The sequence below is a fragment of the Gymnogyps californianus genome, chromosome 11, assembly GCF_018139145.2.
Source record: "Gymnogyps californianus isolate 813 chromosome 11, ASM1813914v2, whole genome shotgun sequence".
NCBI classification, from domain to species: Eukaryota; Metazoa; Chordata; class Aves; order Accipitriformes; family Cathartidae; genus Gymnogyps; species Gymnogyps californianus.
This window is the reverse complement of record NC_059481.1, coordinates 9,082,877-9,098,524: the sequence shown is the minus strand read 5'-3', so window position 1 is coordinate 9,098,524 and position 15,648 is coordinate 9,082,877. Positions and strand designations below refer to the sequence as shown.

The following is a 15,648-nucleotide window of genomic DNA, read 5'->3' as shown; positions in this document are numbered from 1 at the left end:
ACCACTTAGACTGGTTTTCTCAAGTACATTACTCCATGTATCCCCTACACTGTACATGGTACTGCAATTTGCTTATGACAAGGCATGAAAATAGAAGGCTCAATTACTGACCTGTATTATTCTAAAACATTAAGTTGCTGAAAGTTTACAGGCTTGTGAATCTCAGCTCTAGTTTAAAACACTGGCTCTCTTGTAAATAACGAGTTTGGGAGGGGCAAGGCTTAACTTCGTCAGCACAGTCCTGCAAGAACATAGTTACATTGCTTCTATCAGCAGTTTAGCTCTTGAAGCACCATGGCTGTAGCTATACTATACAGTGCTCCACAAAAGAAGTGAAGCTTTGCTGAACTCACGCTTCCTAAAGAGATGGCTTTAAATGAGATAAATCAAATTTTCAGACAACCTGTAAGTTCTCATATGCAGGTTAAGTATGTGCCAACACTGTACTCCCATGTGAAACAAAAAGCGAGCAGCTGAGTACAGGAGCTGCTACTGCAGAAACACCCTCCCTCTAACAGCCTTCCTCCTCACCATCCCTTGTTCCTTACACTCACCAAAAAAGGTGATGATAGGTGCTGCAAGGGGTCAAAGTAGGGGGAGCATTACTGCATCAAGGAGACAAAGGACAAAAGATTGGCTATTTTACTGCATGATTGAATTTGCCAACACGCAGAACATGGGCAACAGTAGGAACAGTTTACCTTAGATTCCCCTCTCCCCTTCTGGAGTAAACTTTCTCTTGTACAATCAGAATTAAGCACATTAATTTTTATTATTTTTTTAAGCGTGCAACCAATAGGTTATATGCATAAAAGCATGTAAACTATTTCAGCCTAGGACTTACATGAGCATTGAAATTAATATGAATAGGTCAACATATAAAATATATATAAAAACTTGTAAAGACTTAGGTCATAAATTCAAGAATTCTAGCATTCAAAAATGCCAAGGCATTTTATACATACATGTATTTAAAAAGACAACTGTATTCTGTATTTTTTCGCAACACATTTGGCTTGTTCAGGGCACAGGATTAACAAGTAGGTTTTCAAAATTTTGTTTTACCGTCACTGCTACGTGATCTGTGTCTAATTATTGCATAGTATAATTCTATTGCTCTGAAAACTAATGCATTTGTTTTCTTAACAGGCTTTTTTACAGCTGTCATCACTAGTACCCTACACTGCCTCACAATCAGTGACACACCTCCTGCAAAATGAGACATTATTTTTACGGATGACCAGAAGTAGTACAAGAAAAAGCATCCACTTGAGTATGCTATTTGAGACATCCTTTACATGGTATTCTGAGCACAGATTTCTTTAGCAATAGCTGTGGCTGTATGCATTCAGCACTTCTAAAATCAGATGAGGTATTCAATCTGAAACCCAGAGAACACGCAACAATTAGTCATTATTTGCTAAGTCTGGCTGAAATGATTATGGAAGATCCCACAGAAACTCTGAAGCAAAGATAGAACACTGCCTGAACCACTGGATTTTTAAGGCAAAACAAGAACATGGGGTTTAGGCCCTCATTACAAAGTAAAAATCCAACCTTACACATTTCCCTGCCAGTCCTATGACCCAGTTCAAAATTCAGCTAATGGAAACACTTAACACACCTTACATGAATTTCGGAAGTATTTGATAACCCAATAAAAATTCTGAAGAGTTCTTACCTCATCATGTGATTCACATAGGCTTTGCTACAGCTAGTGTTGTATCTGCATAAGCTACAGTGGACATAAGCAGGAAAATGGCTTGCAAAGTCTTTTATTTCCGAGTAACACTCGATGCATTTGTGAGCTCCCAAACGATACCTAACAGTAATATGAAAAAGTTAATAGTTAATATCAACACTTTAAGACAAGATAGCTCTCAAATGTTTTGCTTTAAGTCAGTAGCAAGCTTGCCTACATTAGGGAAAAAATCAGGAACTTAAAAATGTATGTTAAATACTTATTATAGGTTATGTTAGCACACATGAAGAAAACTTTGTTTTTTCTTGAATTATACTGTCGTTATGATCGTAATAAAAAAGTGAAAGTTAATGTAAGCATCTGTTATTGGCCACTCCTGGAAACAAGATACTGCAGTAGATGAGAACCTCCAACTCCAGCTGCTGCTGTCGTCTCTATGTACTTGAGAAGGATTTCAAAGAAATTCTTGATCCACCAACAAGGCACAGAAAAAGCCTTTGGTTTTCCTGTCACCCCTGATATTCCCCACAAACTCTGAAATATCTACAAAGCAAGAATGTAATCCTGCTCTTCCCCAATTTTGCTGGCTATTTTTGGATGTCTCAGAGAGCTACACACTGTGAGTGTTAACACCTTATTGGAAGGGACACGTCTACAATCTTTGACAAAGAAAATTGCTAACTCATCTTAGCCAATGAAATTACATTCTAGTCCATAAAACACCCATTAAATTATTAATATAAGGATAGCAAAACCCAGTAAATTGTAAATATAAGGACAGCATTCTCCCAACAGCTTGCTTTTACTTTCTTGCTTTTTCTTTGTTTTTTGGTAGCTCCCCAAATTAAGGTATCTCCTAGGACAGACAAGACTTAACCTTTTAAATAACAGGTTCAAATAAAACCCTTAAAAAAGACTGAAGGAGGAAAATACTTTGCCCTCCATAAGAAAACTTGCAAAGAACACCCAGGTAGATATATTCCCCTCCACAGGTCACTTTTAAACATAAATCTGCCTAATAAGTCAGTACTTCCAGAGTCTGTGGCTCTGTGCAGACAAAAATTTTAAGTTTAGAACAGAAAAGTTTCCAGAACGTCTGTTCTTCCATCATAAAGCAGTCTATCGCCAACAATATTGGTGAATGAAGATTCAGAATTATGAACACAGTACCAGTATGTGGAAAGTTTATGCACCTGCTTTTTCTGCAAAACTGAAGTGTCAAATCTTCTGTACTGCAGTATGAGAAGTTATCAAAAGACAATTAAATGATCAGTTATTTATATTCAAAGTATACTTAAAGATACTTTTAATGCTAATATTTTACCTTAGATTATGCAATGCTGTATTTGTAACTTCTTTTTTTTTTTTGCTGTTGGTCCATGCACTTTGCTTCTTCGATGTAGTTGGTTTTGATTTTGCTTTTGACTTATTCGTATTAGATTTGTTATGATTTTTAGTGGTTGTACTTTTAGCTTTAGGTGATAACTGAAACGTGGAAGTGCTTGTACTAACAGAAGACGTAGCTGATGATCCTGATTGAAGAGATCCCACAGATGCTCGAATAGTCACCTACAAGTATGAAATTAAAAAAATTTTCTATTTAAATTTAAGCTAAGTTCCCATTTCCATTTGTCTCAAAATTTAAGCCACTTTAGGACAAAAATCATAGCATAAGAAACACTCCTCAGTAAAGACTGGTTTGAAAAATACGAAATACTGTTGACTAGAGTAAACCTAACCTCAATAGTCTACTGGATGCTTAAAAAGTTCTTGTTTTGGTGGAAATAGTTAGCCATGACAAAACACGCCGATCTCTTTTCAGACCTGCAACTGGCTACATTCTGCTTTCTTTAAACAAAAAAAATGTAGCTGTGGAAAAGAAACAGAAGGGTCAGGCCAATTACCCCTACTAAGAATATCAAACAATCCCATCAGTACCTGGATTTAACAAAAGCCCTGTGTCTTGTTGCCTCATGATTAGCCAATCTACTTCCTTCAGATATTTTTGCTCCTTATCCTAGACCCGCAAGGACTAGTTCTGGTTTCTGACCTCTCATCTGGCATTATTGCACTCCTTTGTCTTGCCCTTAAATTTGGTTCTCCAGTTTTCACTCGCAGCATGACTCCTAATTATACTTCTTGCCCATACTCATAATTTAGAAGCACCTCATCTTCTAAATCTGGTTCCAAGATCTTCAGTCTCATCATCTACATCCTGTCAAGGTCTACTAACACCAAAATTTTAACATCACCTAAGCTTTTATTAGATCATGAAGACCCTGAAATCTTTAGAAAATTGAGATATTGTCACAGAATAGAGAATCAGTGCTTTACATTCTGCCAAGCAACACAATCCACATCAACTTCAGTCATTTTCCCTTCCTGATTCTACAGTAAATGAACTGTGAAGAGCTGATCAAAATGTTAATTTTCTTCTTTCTTTCAACTGAAAGGACATGTATCTTCATACTTCATACTACAGGAAAATCCTAGTCCAAGTGGTTCCTTCTCGAGAAATGGAAGAATGATTTAAAGATAGCCTAAGTGTTCTGAGGGGACCCAAGTTTACTTCATAAAACACCTGGCAGAAAATTGTGGGGGTTTTTTCCCCTTCAAATGCTGGAGCTAAAAAAGACCTGGTGAACTCAGTTTTAAGCACATATTGTCTATGCACTCAATATGATTTTTTGCCTCCACCTTCCACAGGTTGAAAATCTTTCACAAGAAAAAGAGAAAAGCACTTCTTTCATTTCTCTACCGATACATTTTTTTCCTTTGTCCCCTCTAATTTTCCTGTATTAACACTTACCTTTGTTCCAGGAGGCAATCCTTCTAGCTGTTTGGGTTTCCTAAATGTTCGGTGATGCTGAGTCTTGTGATCCATTTTTTCTTTGCATGTCAAAAATTGCAGTCTGCACTTAGTGCAACGGTATATTCCTTTTTTCTTATAAAAATGAAAGACAATCTATAGTAAGCATGAATGTCATGATGAACAAAACTCCAACCCTAGCTTGTCTCAAGCAATGGTCATCCAGTTTCTAAAACATTAACTGGACAAACTCCTAATATTGTACAAAGCCAAGATACTGTGTAGGAATTAGAGAGAATATTTAAATACTTGAAAATGCAAGGTAGTATCATTACTAAGAGGAGGAGGAATCAGGTTACCACTTGCAAGAAGACACAGTACTTCATAATCTTTTTCTCTACTTGAACTAGTGAAAGGTTTGCTAGTAACCTCAAGAAAAGCAGAACATATCACTACAACTTAACGAAGAAACCAAACAGCAGAGATACTCTTTGAAGGATATTCAGAGATTTTTTTAAACAGAGAGATGCTGTCACACAAAAACATGACAAAGTCTAACAATTCCCTTAAAGACTTTTCAAAAGCAGCAGTCGTAATTCTTCTACCATATTTTATTAACTATTCTTATCCAGTAACAAGCATACAAATCAGTTATGCTTTTTTTTTCCAGAGAGAGATTCATTACATATATTTAGCATTTTTCTAGCATTAAGGATTGAAAATATCTGCTTACCTGATGCCTCATGTAATGATGCATATATGGTGCTCCGATTTTAATGACTTTGAGGCAAAACGGGCATAGCAGATGTTTCGTATTTTCGTGAACTGTTCTAAAATGTGTTTCTACATCTGAAAAAGCTGAGGATCTGTAGTTGCATACCTAAAACAAAAAGTTTGACTTTCTTGTTAAAAGTTTATTGACAGTAAAGACAGGGGGGTGGTGTAATCTAAATACAAAACAGTCACTCTGAGATACCTGGCAAACATACGGCATTTCACCTGGCTTATGATTGTCCTTCATATGTTGCAAAAGAACTTGCTCTGTTTCAAATGATAATTCACAGATTTTACAAATCGCTAGAAAAAGTGAAAAACAAGAAAAAAGTAAAAATTCCTTTGGGGTCATAAGTAGATAAAATATAATACACATGTATATGTGAACTGTATATATCTATAAAGGTAAAGCAATCTAACGATTATTCTACTCTTCAGAAGAAATTCCCGGTACAATTTCAGGAAGCCAGGAGTGCCAGGCCCTTAAGCAACATGAATTCTAGCAATCAAGCTTTCAATTAAAAAAAAACCAAACCAAACCAAAAAGCTTTTTAAAATATTTTTTTCCACACACATTGCTCTAACATAAATTGAATGAGTGCTCAGCTCCTATATTAAATCTCAAGATTACTGCTCTTAAAGTACAATAGCTTTATTCTGAAGTTACAAAGCAGCAAAACAAAAGTCGGAAAATATCTAAAAATTTTAGGTCACAAAAAGATTCAACGTGATACAATCCAACTTACTAGATGACTCGTAAGGCGTGTGTGTACTTTCAATGTGGCACTGCAGCTGGAATGGAGTGGGAAACTGACGGTAACAGTGCTGGCAGGTAGTGTGGCTTTCCCAGCTTTCACTGCTCTGCTTCTCAAGCTCCAAGTGATGTTTCATGTGGTTCATAAACCTTTAAATGATAGTGAACAGGTGCAAAACCCTACATTTTAACATTCACTATACAAGACATATCACATGCAAGACGTACAGGATTCTTTAGAAATTTTACTCTGTAAGGACTTCTCAATTTCAAAAAAATCTAAGGAATAAGTGTTCTTTAAAAAAAAAAAAATAAATAAAAAGGCAACAAAGTTAAGCAAGCTATGCCAGAAATCATCTTTCAAAGCTTAAAAAGAGATCTTGACTATTACAAGGAACATGCAACATATCTGAAACATGTTCTAAGACTAAGCAATTTATTGCATTTTTCATGTTTGCTGAGACAAAATTCCTGCCTTGAAATAAAGGGAAATTAGCAAAGGCAACAATGACAAAACATACCAGCTGTTCACACTTCACCACCACCAGAGTCTCAAAGCCACATTCTGAAACAAGTATAACTTTAGCTCTGCTGAAAACTATTAAGTAGCAAGAACATATCTACAATTAGGACATTATAGCTTTATCTGAAACCACCTCCATTCAAAACTGGTAGGGTTCCAGGAGCTTTCTTTGTATAAATCATTTAGGACTGAAGTTGAATTATGAAGGACAGTTATCAAAGAATGTCACTGTGCAGCTGACAATCAAAAGAGTATGAGAAACTTGGTGGTATGTTACTACTTCAAGTTACCACCTTTTCCTCATTAATATGTCCACCTATCTGCAGTAGGAACCTATTCTGGCTGAGAAGTCTAGGCACCCATGGCAATGTTGGCAGGTCACAATTACTGGTGGAGCAGCACAAGGACAGGTTAGTTGCACAACCCACTACTGTTAAACTTCAAAAACTGTTCTATTTTGAATGTGCTTCATTTCAGTACAGAGGAACTATTAAATGTAGGTCACACTCACAAAAGGAATGTAGTTCTCAAAATGGTGACCTTGGAATTGGAAAAAAACAAATGAGCACGGAGAATAGTCTCTTGAGCTCAAGCTTCTAATATCATGCAGTTGCTTAAAAAAAGAAAAGGAAAAAAGCAAAAAAAAAAAAAAAAAAAAAATCTAACTGAAGATATCCAGGTACCTAAGCAGAAGAAAGGAACTGACACTAGTACTACATATTACCTTAACAGAACATTATTTCAATGGTGTGTTCAACCACAGATCTTTTAAAGGAAGCAGGGGATTACCCTGATGAATCACTTTGTGCTTTTCTGAATTAAGGTCCAGAAAACTTCCACTACAAGTAGAGAGGTACTATGTATTTATTTTGTCTGCTATAAATGGTTAAAGGTGTAAAAGATACCTTGGAATAAAAATTCTGAAGTTATAGAACCATGCAATACAGCCACAAAGTTACAGCAAAAATTAATATGGCTGAAAGTTGACTCTAGAGAAATTCAAAAAGAAAGTTAAGTGCCCATTTTTAATGACTTGCTGTGGAACACATAGGCACCATAGCACCAATAGCTTACAATACAATGCTGAGTAGAAAATAGTGCCTGAAAAATATTTTTTTTTAAATGAACCCAGTATCTTAATAAAGTATTCTTTCTGTGGACTACTTCTCATGACACTGCAAAAAAGGCTTATTTGAAAAGTATTATGCATACAAAAACAGAAGAAAAACCTCTCGGCCCATATCAAACATTGTTTATTGCTCTTAAAAAGATAAATGGCAAGGGAAGAAACACCCTAATTAACAGGAACTATAAAATCATGAGAGTAAACTCTTTTAAAGTCTAACAACACACAACATTTTCAAGCTGCTTAAGACAAATTACCGTCACGTCTACTTAGGATTTACACATACTTAATGATTAACAGCAAATTCAATGTTTGTAATTACATAAAACTTTTGTTCAATAATATGGGTCTAATGTTAGCATAAACCTGTTCATTTTAACTTGCAGACTGTGCCCTTTGAAGGAATAGTCCATTTTTCAGTTTTACATTCTGCTACTTCAGCTTCCCTTGAAGGACGCATGTAAAAAAGTTCAATGACCTTAACTTCCAAAGGAACAATGACACGAACTCATCTACCTATTAAAACAGCTTACTGAAGTTTTTTACAGCATTTGGAAGTAAAATTATTCCATCAAAATAACAGATGTTACATAAGTAAACCACCAACTACTAGTCATTGTGCACCCCTAAAGGGAATTAACACTCCCATCTACTGATATCACCATCAATTCAGACAGAAAATTGTGAAGTACTTTGTGTTGCCTTTTCTAACCCCAAAGTCCTACAGCTGCTCTCATTAAAACTCTACTGTTTATGTTAGACACCATTAAAATTTGTACTCTGATCTGTAAAAAGTTTAAGTTATGGCCACACATGCATAGTAAAAATTAATTCAATTTCTGTTCAGTCACCCAATATTATCAGTTTTCAATAAGAAAAAAACTTCTATTCCAGAGAGACAAATTTTTATGCATGAGGCTAAATGCTATGGGCTGTAAGTGATTAACAAACAATTAAGGAAGTGAGTTCAAATACCTTATGTTATTTTTAAGAACTTTCAGACAACTGAAGCACTTAAATGTTGTATGAGTCTTCTGCTCCTGTTGTACCTGCTGGCTGTCACCTTCATGTTTCCCATAATAAAAGTCATTAACTAACATAATCAATTTTCCTTTCTCAGATTCAGCAGTCTTGCTTGTTGTGCTCGAACATTCTGTTTTGGCCATTCCCAGGAAAAAGCTATTTACCATATCTGGACAACAATACTGGATGGAAAGGGGGAGGAGAAGAGACAGACAGAGACAAAGGTATCACTCTTACCAAACTGCACTGATGACAACAACATTTTAAAAACTGAAGCCACTCACTAACTAGAGTTAAAGGCAAAGCTCAATTCTCTGACACATCAACTTTATTCATATTCACATATGGATTTTGAACAGTAACTGATCTTTAGGTAGTGTTTAGGTAATAAAACACTATATATTATAAAAACTGAAAAGGGATTATTCTCATAGGTTCACATAAGATAAATTTAGGCTAGAAATCAGAATACCAGTGTTGCCTTACTCATTAGAAAAATGTCTACTTCACTTAAATTTAACAATGAGGAAGAGAAAAGCAGCTTTTATGCAAGTATTTTGCTGACAAGCATAAGTTTACTGAGAACTTAATGGAAAGTTTTATCTTTTATTTCCCTGGGGAGGACGTATGTTGAAACCTGCAAAAGTTCTTTCCAGCATTACTGAAAAATTCAGAAATTCTAAGTCACACAACACACATTGTTCAAGCTTCTTTATGTCAAAGTGTACATAATGAATGGTTAACCCAATAGCTATACTATGAAACTTAATGCTTAAAAAGTATGAAGTACTTCATACAGAAGATGCTATGAAGTTTCCAACAGTGAACAAAATTAGAATGTTTCAGAGGACAGATCTTTCTCCTGCTGAATAATGGTTCTTATAGTGCAGGACTACTTTCTATAAGCCTACTAGTAAGGAGTTCATTTCCTACTGTGGAAGTGTAACTCAGTATATTTACCCCATACATTTTAACTAAAAATTTAATTAAATAATACTAAGTAAACCCACTTCTTCAATGGTTCTTTCATTTGGTTGACGTACTTAGTGCAAAAGCTATTCTCTACAAATAATGATTAGAGAAAGATAAAACCCTTGACTTTTTTTCCACTGTTATGTATGTTTCTTAATTGTGTTTTGAAGCTGAAGAGGACAGTAGCTACCGTTTAGGCTATCTTAAGCCCAGGAAATCAGAACGATCTGTGTTAACAGTAACTCAGAGCCTCACATATTTCTATTACACAGTAGTTCATACTCCTTTTTGCATGGGTTATTCACATTGTATATAGAGTGCAAAGCCATTTCTCTGCCCCCTGAAATGGAATACATATGCCAGAGAATTGCATGAATCTTTGCCAAATAATAATAAATATTTTCCAGGAAACAGTGTTTCCAGAAACAATAACAAGTAGTTTCATAAGCAGACTAAGTGATGCTTACTTTCTGAAAGCTTTGTTTCTCACAGTGTTTAAGTATGAACTACAAATTAAGTTTTTCCCCTCAGCTTAACAACTTTTTTAGCTACCAAGTGATAATATCAAGATAAAAAGGTAAGTTTACATTGTCATCTTTGTCTCAGTAGCAATCTAACACAGATGTGGGTCAACTGGCTGCCTATTATCATAGGCACTTACCTTCATCAACTTCACCTGAATCTGGCCAATCGTTCAAAAAGTCACAGCTGTGGCAGAGAGAAATCATACAGAGACAGCAAATATGCCTCAATTCATTGGAAAAACAAGGCAAAAAGTGGCAAGATTTAGTGCTCCCCTACTCCATTCTTCCTCTCCATGACTGCAAGACATTGAGCATTTAGGCTCTGGTTGATCATAGCCAGAACCCAGACTATCTTCATATCAAAACATGGCACTCTTTCATAACCAAACAGAAGCCCACATCACTTTTTTATAATGTTTACCAGCCCCAAAATATTTTACCTTCATATGATTTTTTAGAGGATCCATAAGATTGAAATGAATATTGCACTTTGGACAAGCTCGTGGAAAAGGTCCTCCATTTTTAATGGTGCTTGATGCAGCATTTGTACCTGTGAAATTTAAAATATTCTAAGATTGAGAATTCACAAGCGGAACACTCAATTTATTATTATTTCCTATTCTAGCAAAATACGCTATTTCAAATGGAAACTATTACAATTGATGTAGCTGTAGTAACCACAAGCAAGGTTTTACAACCATCTTTTAACTACCCTTCCTTTTTTCCAAACTGAGTTTGAATTTGTTCTGTTTGATATAGACCTATAAACAACTTTCACAAAATCTTAGCAACAAATAAGGAAAAAATGGGAGGGGGTGAAGGTAGCATGATAGAGGAAAAGCATTAATTCTGTGCACCACCACCCCACCCCACCCCCAGACAGGACAGATTTTTGATGTTTTTGTTTTAAGAACTTTAATTCTCAAATGAACATGTAAAACTTGTTTTACGCCATGACCTGATCATCATCACAATACGGTTCAGATAATTGGTTTTGGGAAGGAATTTCACCACCTGGTTCTCAATGATGAGAATATTTCTCTCCGGACAGTTGTTGGAACCTAGGCCTATTCAGATGCATCATTCCTGTTGAGCAAAGGTGTCTTTGGAGAACCTGGAGAATAAATCCTCTAAATAATTACTCCCAGTAATGAAAGGAAATAGTATTTCTCTTATCAACATAAAATGATTAATACCTTTTAAGCAAAAACAAAAAAGCTTTGCGTTAGCTTAAACTTTAATGAATAAACCCAGGCTTCCAGTTTTCTCCAAAGTGCCAAAAAACATCACAGCGAGAGCTACTTTTCCAGATGAAGTTCTCTTGCATTCTCAAGTCATTCACAGATCTGGAGGACTCCATGCTGAGTAAGTAGTTTAGAAGAAGAGGTTAAACACAGGAAGAGTTTTAAGTAACATCTCAACTGTAGAGTCAACTGTACCCTGCCAGGGCTACGAAAAAAAGTAATAAAAATAAGCACATAAACACATCCACCTTATAACAAGGGAATGAGTAAGTGTATGAGTTAAGAGATGACCATGCAACACTGTTACACATTTTTCCACAAAAATAGTCTTGCATAATCCATGAGGTAGACATGGATTAAATAGTATTTTTCCTTGAAGATAACAGTATTGCTAAGAATCATAATTAAGCAGAAAGTCCTTCACATGAGTGGATGGCCATGCAAGAGATGTACTGCAAAACAGTGCTGCAAGTCTTCACTATTACAGTCTGTAAAACATTTTGACATGTCATAGCTAAGTGCAAGCTCAGTTGGAAGAAAACAGGTTCTACAGTAAGATCTCATGTTCTGCAGTGCCTCAGTGTTGGATTCTGTGACAGATTAGAAATTGCTATGCTAGCATGGGACGGCTTAGAGACAAACTCATAAAAATAAGGTTCTCAGTGAATATGATCTACTTCGTTACTGCATTTACTAAGATCCCCCCGTTATCTTTTGTATATTATAGGCTGCAGCACAATATCTGTTCTACCCCACACAGGGTGGAGGAAAATTTTTTGCTGCAATATTCCCTGTTATAGCCACTTCCTTCTGGTTGCTGGGGAAGAGTCTGATAGCAAACTAGCTGCAAACAAGACATGCAAAAAACCCAAATATGAAATGATTCCAAACAACAGAATCACACTGTAGGTAGCTCCTCATTTTAACATAATAGGAGAGAGTATGTGGTTGGAAATATCTCCAAGTCAAGAATAAATCCTCGTCTATTATAATGAGCTGGAAAGCACCTTTTGGCTCAGGAGGAAAATGCACCTAATTACCAATACGCTGAAACAGCTAGACCACCTCTCTTGTAGGGAAGGAAGGGTCTTTCAAAGAACATCCTCTCTTTGAAACTTAAATCCCTCTCCTCCCTTCCCACTACTATTTTAAACTGTATCAAAAACACTGCTGCAAAAGAAAGGGGGGAACTGCAAAACACACTTTGCAATAGTTAGTCAAAGTACAGAATCACATAATAATTTAGGTTGGACCTGTGGAGGTGGTTTTGTCCAACCTCCCACTCAAAGCAAGTCCAACCTTATCAGGATGCTCAGAGCCATGTCCAGTCAACTTCTGAATATCTCCAATGATGGACATTCCACAATCTGAGTCCTTGCTGCCTTGCCTGACAGTCCTAAAATGATTTTTTTTCCCCCCCTTCCTTTTATCTAATCAGAATTTCTTGATAAATTGAGCAGTCACAGAATTCTTTCAATCTTGATTTTCTGGTTGGTTGTTTTTTAAAGTTTCAACTCTCTATTCAGTTCTTTGACATAGAAAATCTGAACTAAGAATATGAGGTCAGGGGCATTTATTTTGATCATCTGTCTTCACACCCACTAAACAACTTAACTAATCATTGCTTCACAGAATTCAAACATACCTACTAAACAATAAAGGTCTAAAATTTGAATAGGTAATAACCTAGGGTGTATTAATTTGTAAAGGTATGTAAATCCTCGCATAGAAAGGTTTTTCTTATTTTAAGGCATAAGAACAGAGTTACTTATTTACATTGCCTTAATAGCATTAATAATACCGGTCAACTTAAACATTACAAGAGTGCTAGCTTTTTCCATGAAACAGATGCATGGATTGACAGCTAGACCATTGGATCTACCCTACCTTTTGAAGATACATTTTGTGATGGTGTTACTGTTGGAGGGTTAACTGTAGGTGAAACAGCTGAATTGCTTCCAGCACCAACCTCATTAGGCTTGGCCTTTTTTGGAGTTACACTGTTGCCTTCAGAAGTAGCAGGACGCTTAGATACAAAACCACTCTCATTCAGACCTACAGTGGTTTAAATTAAAGAACCTCAGTTTTTTTCCATAGTATATTACGAACACAGTAGTGATGCCTATACTTTAAAGGATGGACAAGTCTACGTAAAGCAGTTAAGATCTCCCTAAAATAATAAGCCATACAGAAGTTAAGAAAACAATATCCAACTCAGACTGAATATTCTAAGGCCACTGGAGAAGGAAAGGGTAAATGCAAAGAGATACAGACCTGTTCCTGAAACCCAGTAAATCCATGACCACCTGAATTTATTTGGCCTACCTTTCACATCTTGACCCACACTAATCTGAGACAAGGTGAGTTCACAGTAATAAAGTTAAGCTAAGCAGCTGGTTTCTGCAATGCCCACTATTTGGAACAACCTCTGCCCTTCTGATGAAAAACATCTCTCCTTTTTTCTGGACCTATGTTAATGCTGGTTTAGTTTGTTATTTAACGCTGTAAAACATTTGAGACTTCAGTTTGTATGCAAAATGAAAACAGTGTTGTAACTTCTAATGACCAATCACAGCACACTTACTTGCTCTCTTCTGAAAGAACAGTTGATTCACTTATTGTTTTAGTATTTCTTCTAAAAAAAGAAAATCACTAAAAAAATAACTCAGAAATTCAGAGGTTCAGTGCCTGATTAACATGCCCATCAATACTTGGCTCCATCTTGTCCTGAAACCCATGTCTCTGTCACTGTAAGATCACCATTAACAATGTAATCTCAATACAGAGATCAGTCCTTAAGTAGACCTGAAGGAGCACAGCTACGTACCAAGAAGTCTGAAGTGCCAGCACAGGCCTTGTAAATCTCTCAGAATCACAGACTGCAAATAGCCTTAAGACTATCATAAACTATGACAAGGACCGGACTTTAGTTCCAGACACAATGATCTGAACTAAGGACATTCTTGTATATTCCCCTCCCAACGGTCTAGCTGCTCCAGTGATTTCTTTTGGTATAATAAGAAACTGAATTAGTATCTTTAAAAGTCTTCTCAACAAGCAGAGATAACTTGTGTCACAAAATTATTCAAACTTCTTCTGAGAAGAAGCAAACCAACACCCTCCCACCCCCAAGTTGTGTTTACTCAGTGGTAACTATCTACACCTAGCAAACAGTCTGGATAGTCTCCCCATTCAATCCACAGAGGCAAAGACTCCCAGCAGGGAATGCTGATATTTGAGCATCTTGGAGAATTTACCACACTATGCCTCATATACAGGAAAACATAATTCACTTGTCATATACGTATTTAATCATCCTAATGTTCTCCTTTGTAGCACACCTTTCCTTCTTTCTGACATAAAGGAACATATTAAGCTGAAACGTCTCACTCAATGCATTGCTTGCCTAAGGCAATTAACACATTCACAAAATAAACAGGTTTTTCATTAGATACTACTACTTCCTAGGGTTTTTTAATTTACTTATACTTGCACTGTTAGGTATATGAGCTGGTTACATTGACATACGTGTCTTGATCAGCAAAGGCTTCCATAGAGCTGGTATGAATTTAGTACTCTTCTGTATCCCTAAGGCTATTCAAGCATCAGGCCATCAATCTACAGCAGGAACTGCTGCTATATATTTAATTATGTGTAGTTGTGTAATGGGGGCCAGGGAAAAGACAGAAGGACTGACTGATTTTACAAGAATCTTCAGTGAAGTATTTTATTTTACTGTAGAAAACCTGATTTGGAAAAAAAGATTATTTTTACATGTTAACAAAACTGGTAATCATTTCAATTAAAAAAGCTTGACGCATCTGTGACAAAAAATTTGAAGACTATTTTATATATTTATAAAGGTGAGCATTCTTAACTCAGTTTACACATCTCTGATCTAATAAATTCCCTCTTTCAGAAGAATTATAATAATACTAGGAGAATATACATAGATTTGCATTTGAATTCTGTTGTTTGTTCATTAAAAAAAATTTTAAGCCTATTTTGAAAAATAATCAAACCAATTCCAAGTATTATTTAATATCTAGCTGGTATAAATCAGATTGAATCCTCTTTTCCTCAAAGTGCCTCTCTCAGCTGGCGCATGGACACAGAATTCCTTGGATCACCCATGTTCCAGACTAGTTTGTCCAATCCTCTACCAGCAGATCACACAGCAGAAACTGTCAGGGACTG

At 36.0% G+C, this 15,648-nt stretch overlaps 1 protein-coding gene across 7 annotated transcripts in view; it reads right to left on the bottom strand.

The window, feature by feature from the left end:
• Positions 1–15,648, bottom strand: part of ZNF280D (zinc finger protein 280D) — a 52,448-nt gene that overhangs the window by 18,346 nt on the left and 18,454 nt on the right. For 5 of the 7 annotated variants that reach the window (XR_007767085.1, XR_007767086.1, XM_050903140.1 and 2 more), the window contains 9 exons: positions 13,339–13,506; positions 10,648–10,757; positions 8,664–8,893; positions 6,032–6,189; positions 5,488–5,588; positions 5,245–5,391; positions 4,512–4,646; positions 3,027–3,271; positions 1,682–1,822 (listed from right to left, as the gene is read on the bottom strand). Coding sequence is in view for 5 of the 7 variants with exons in the window: in XM_050903140.1 (XP_050759097.1) it covers positions 1,682–1,822; positions 3,027–3,271; positions 4,512–4,646; positions 5,245–5,391; positions 5,488–5,588; positions 6,032–6,189; positions 8,664–8,893; positions 10,648–10,757; positions 13,339–13,506 (1,435 nt within the window). In the remaining 2 variants the exon portion in view is untranslated. The remainder of the gene's footprint in view (positions 1–1,681; positions 1,823–3,026; positions 3,272–4,511; positions 4,647–5,244; positions 5,392–5,487; positions 5,589–6,031; positions 6,190–8,663; positions 8,894–10,647; positions 10,758–13,338; positions 13,507–15,648) is intronic. The other 2 variants (XM_050903138.1, XM_050903139.1) reach the window with 1 other exon arrangement.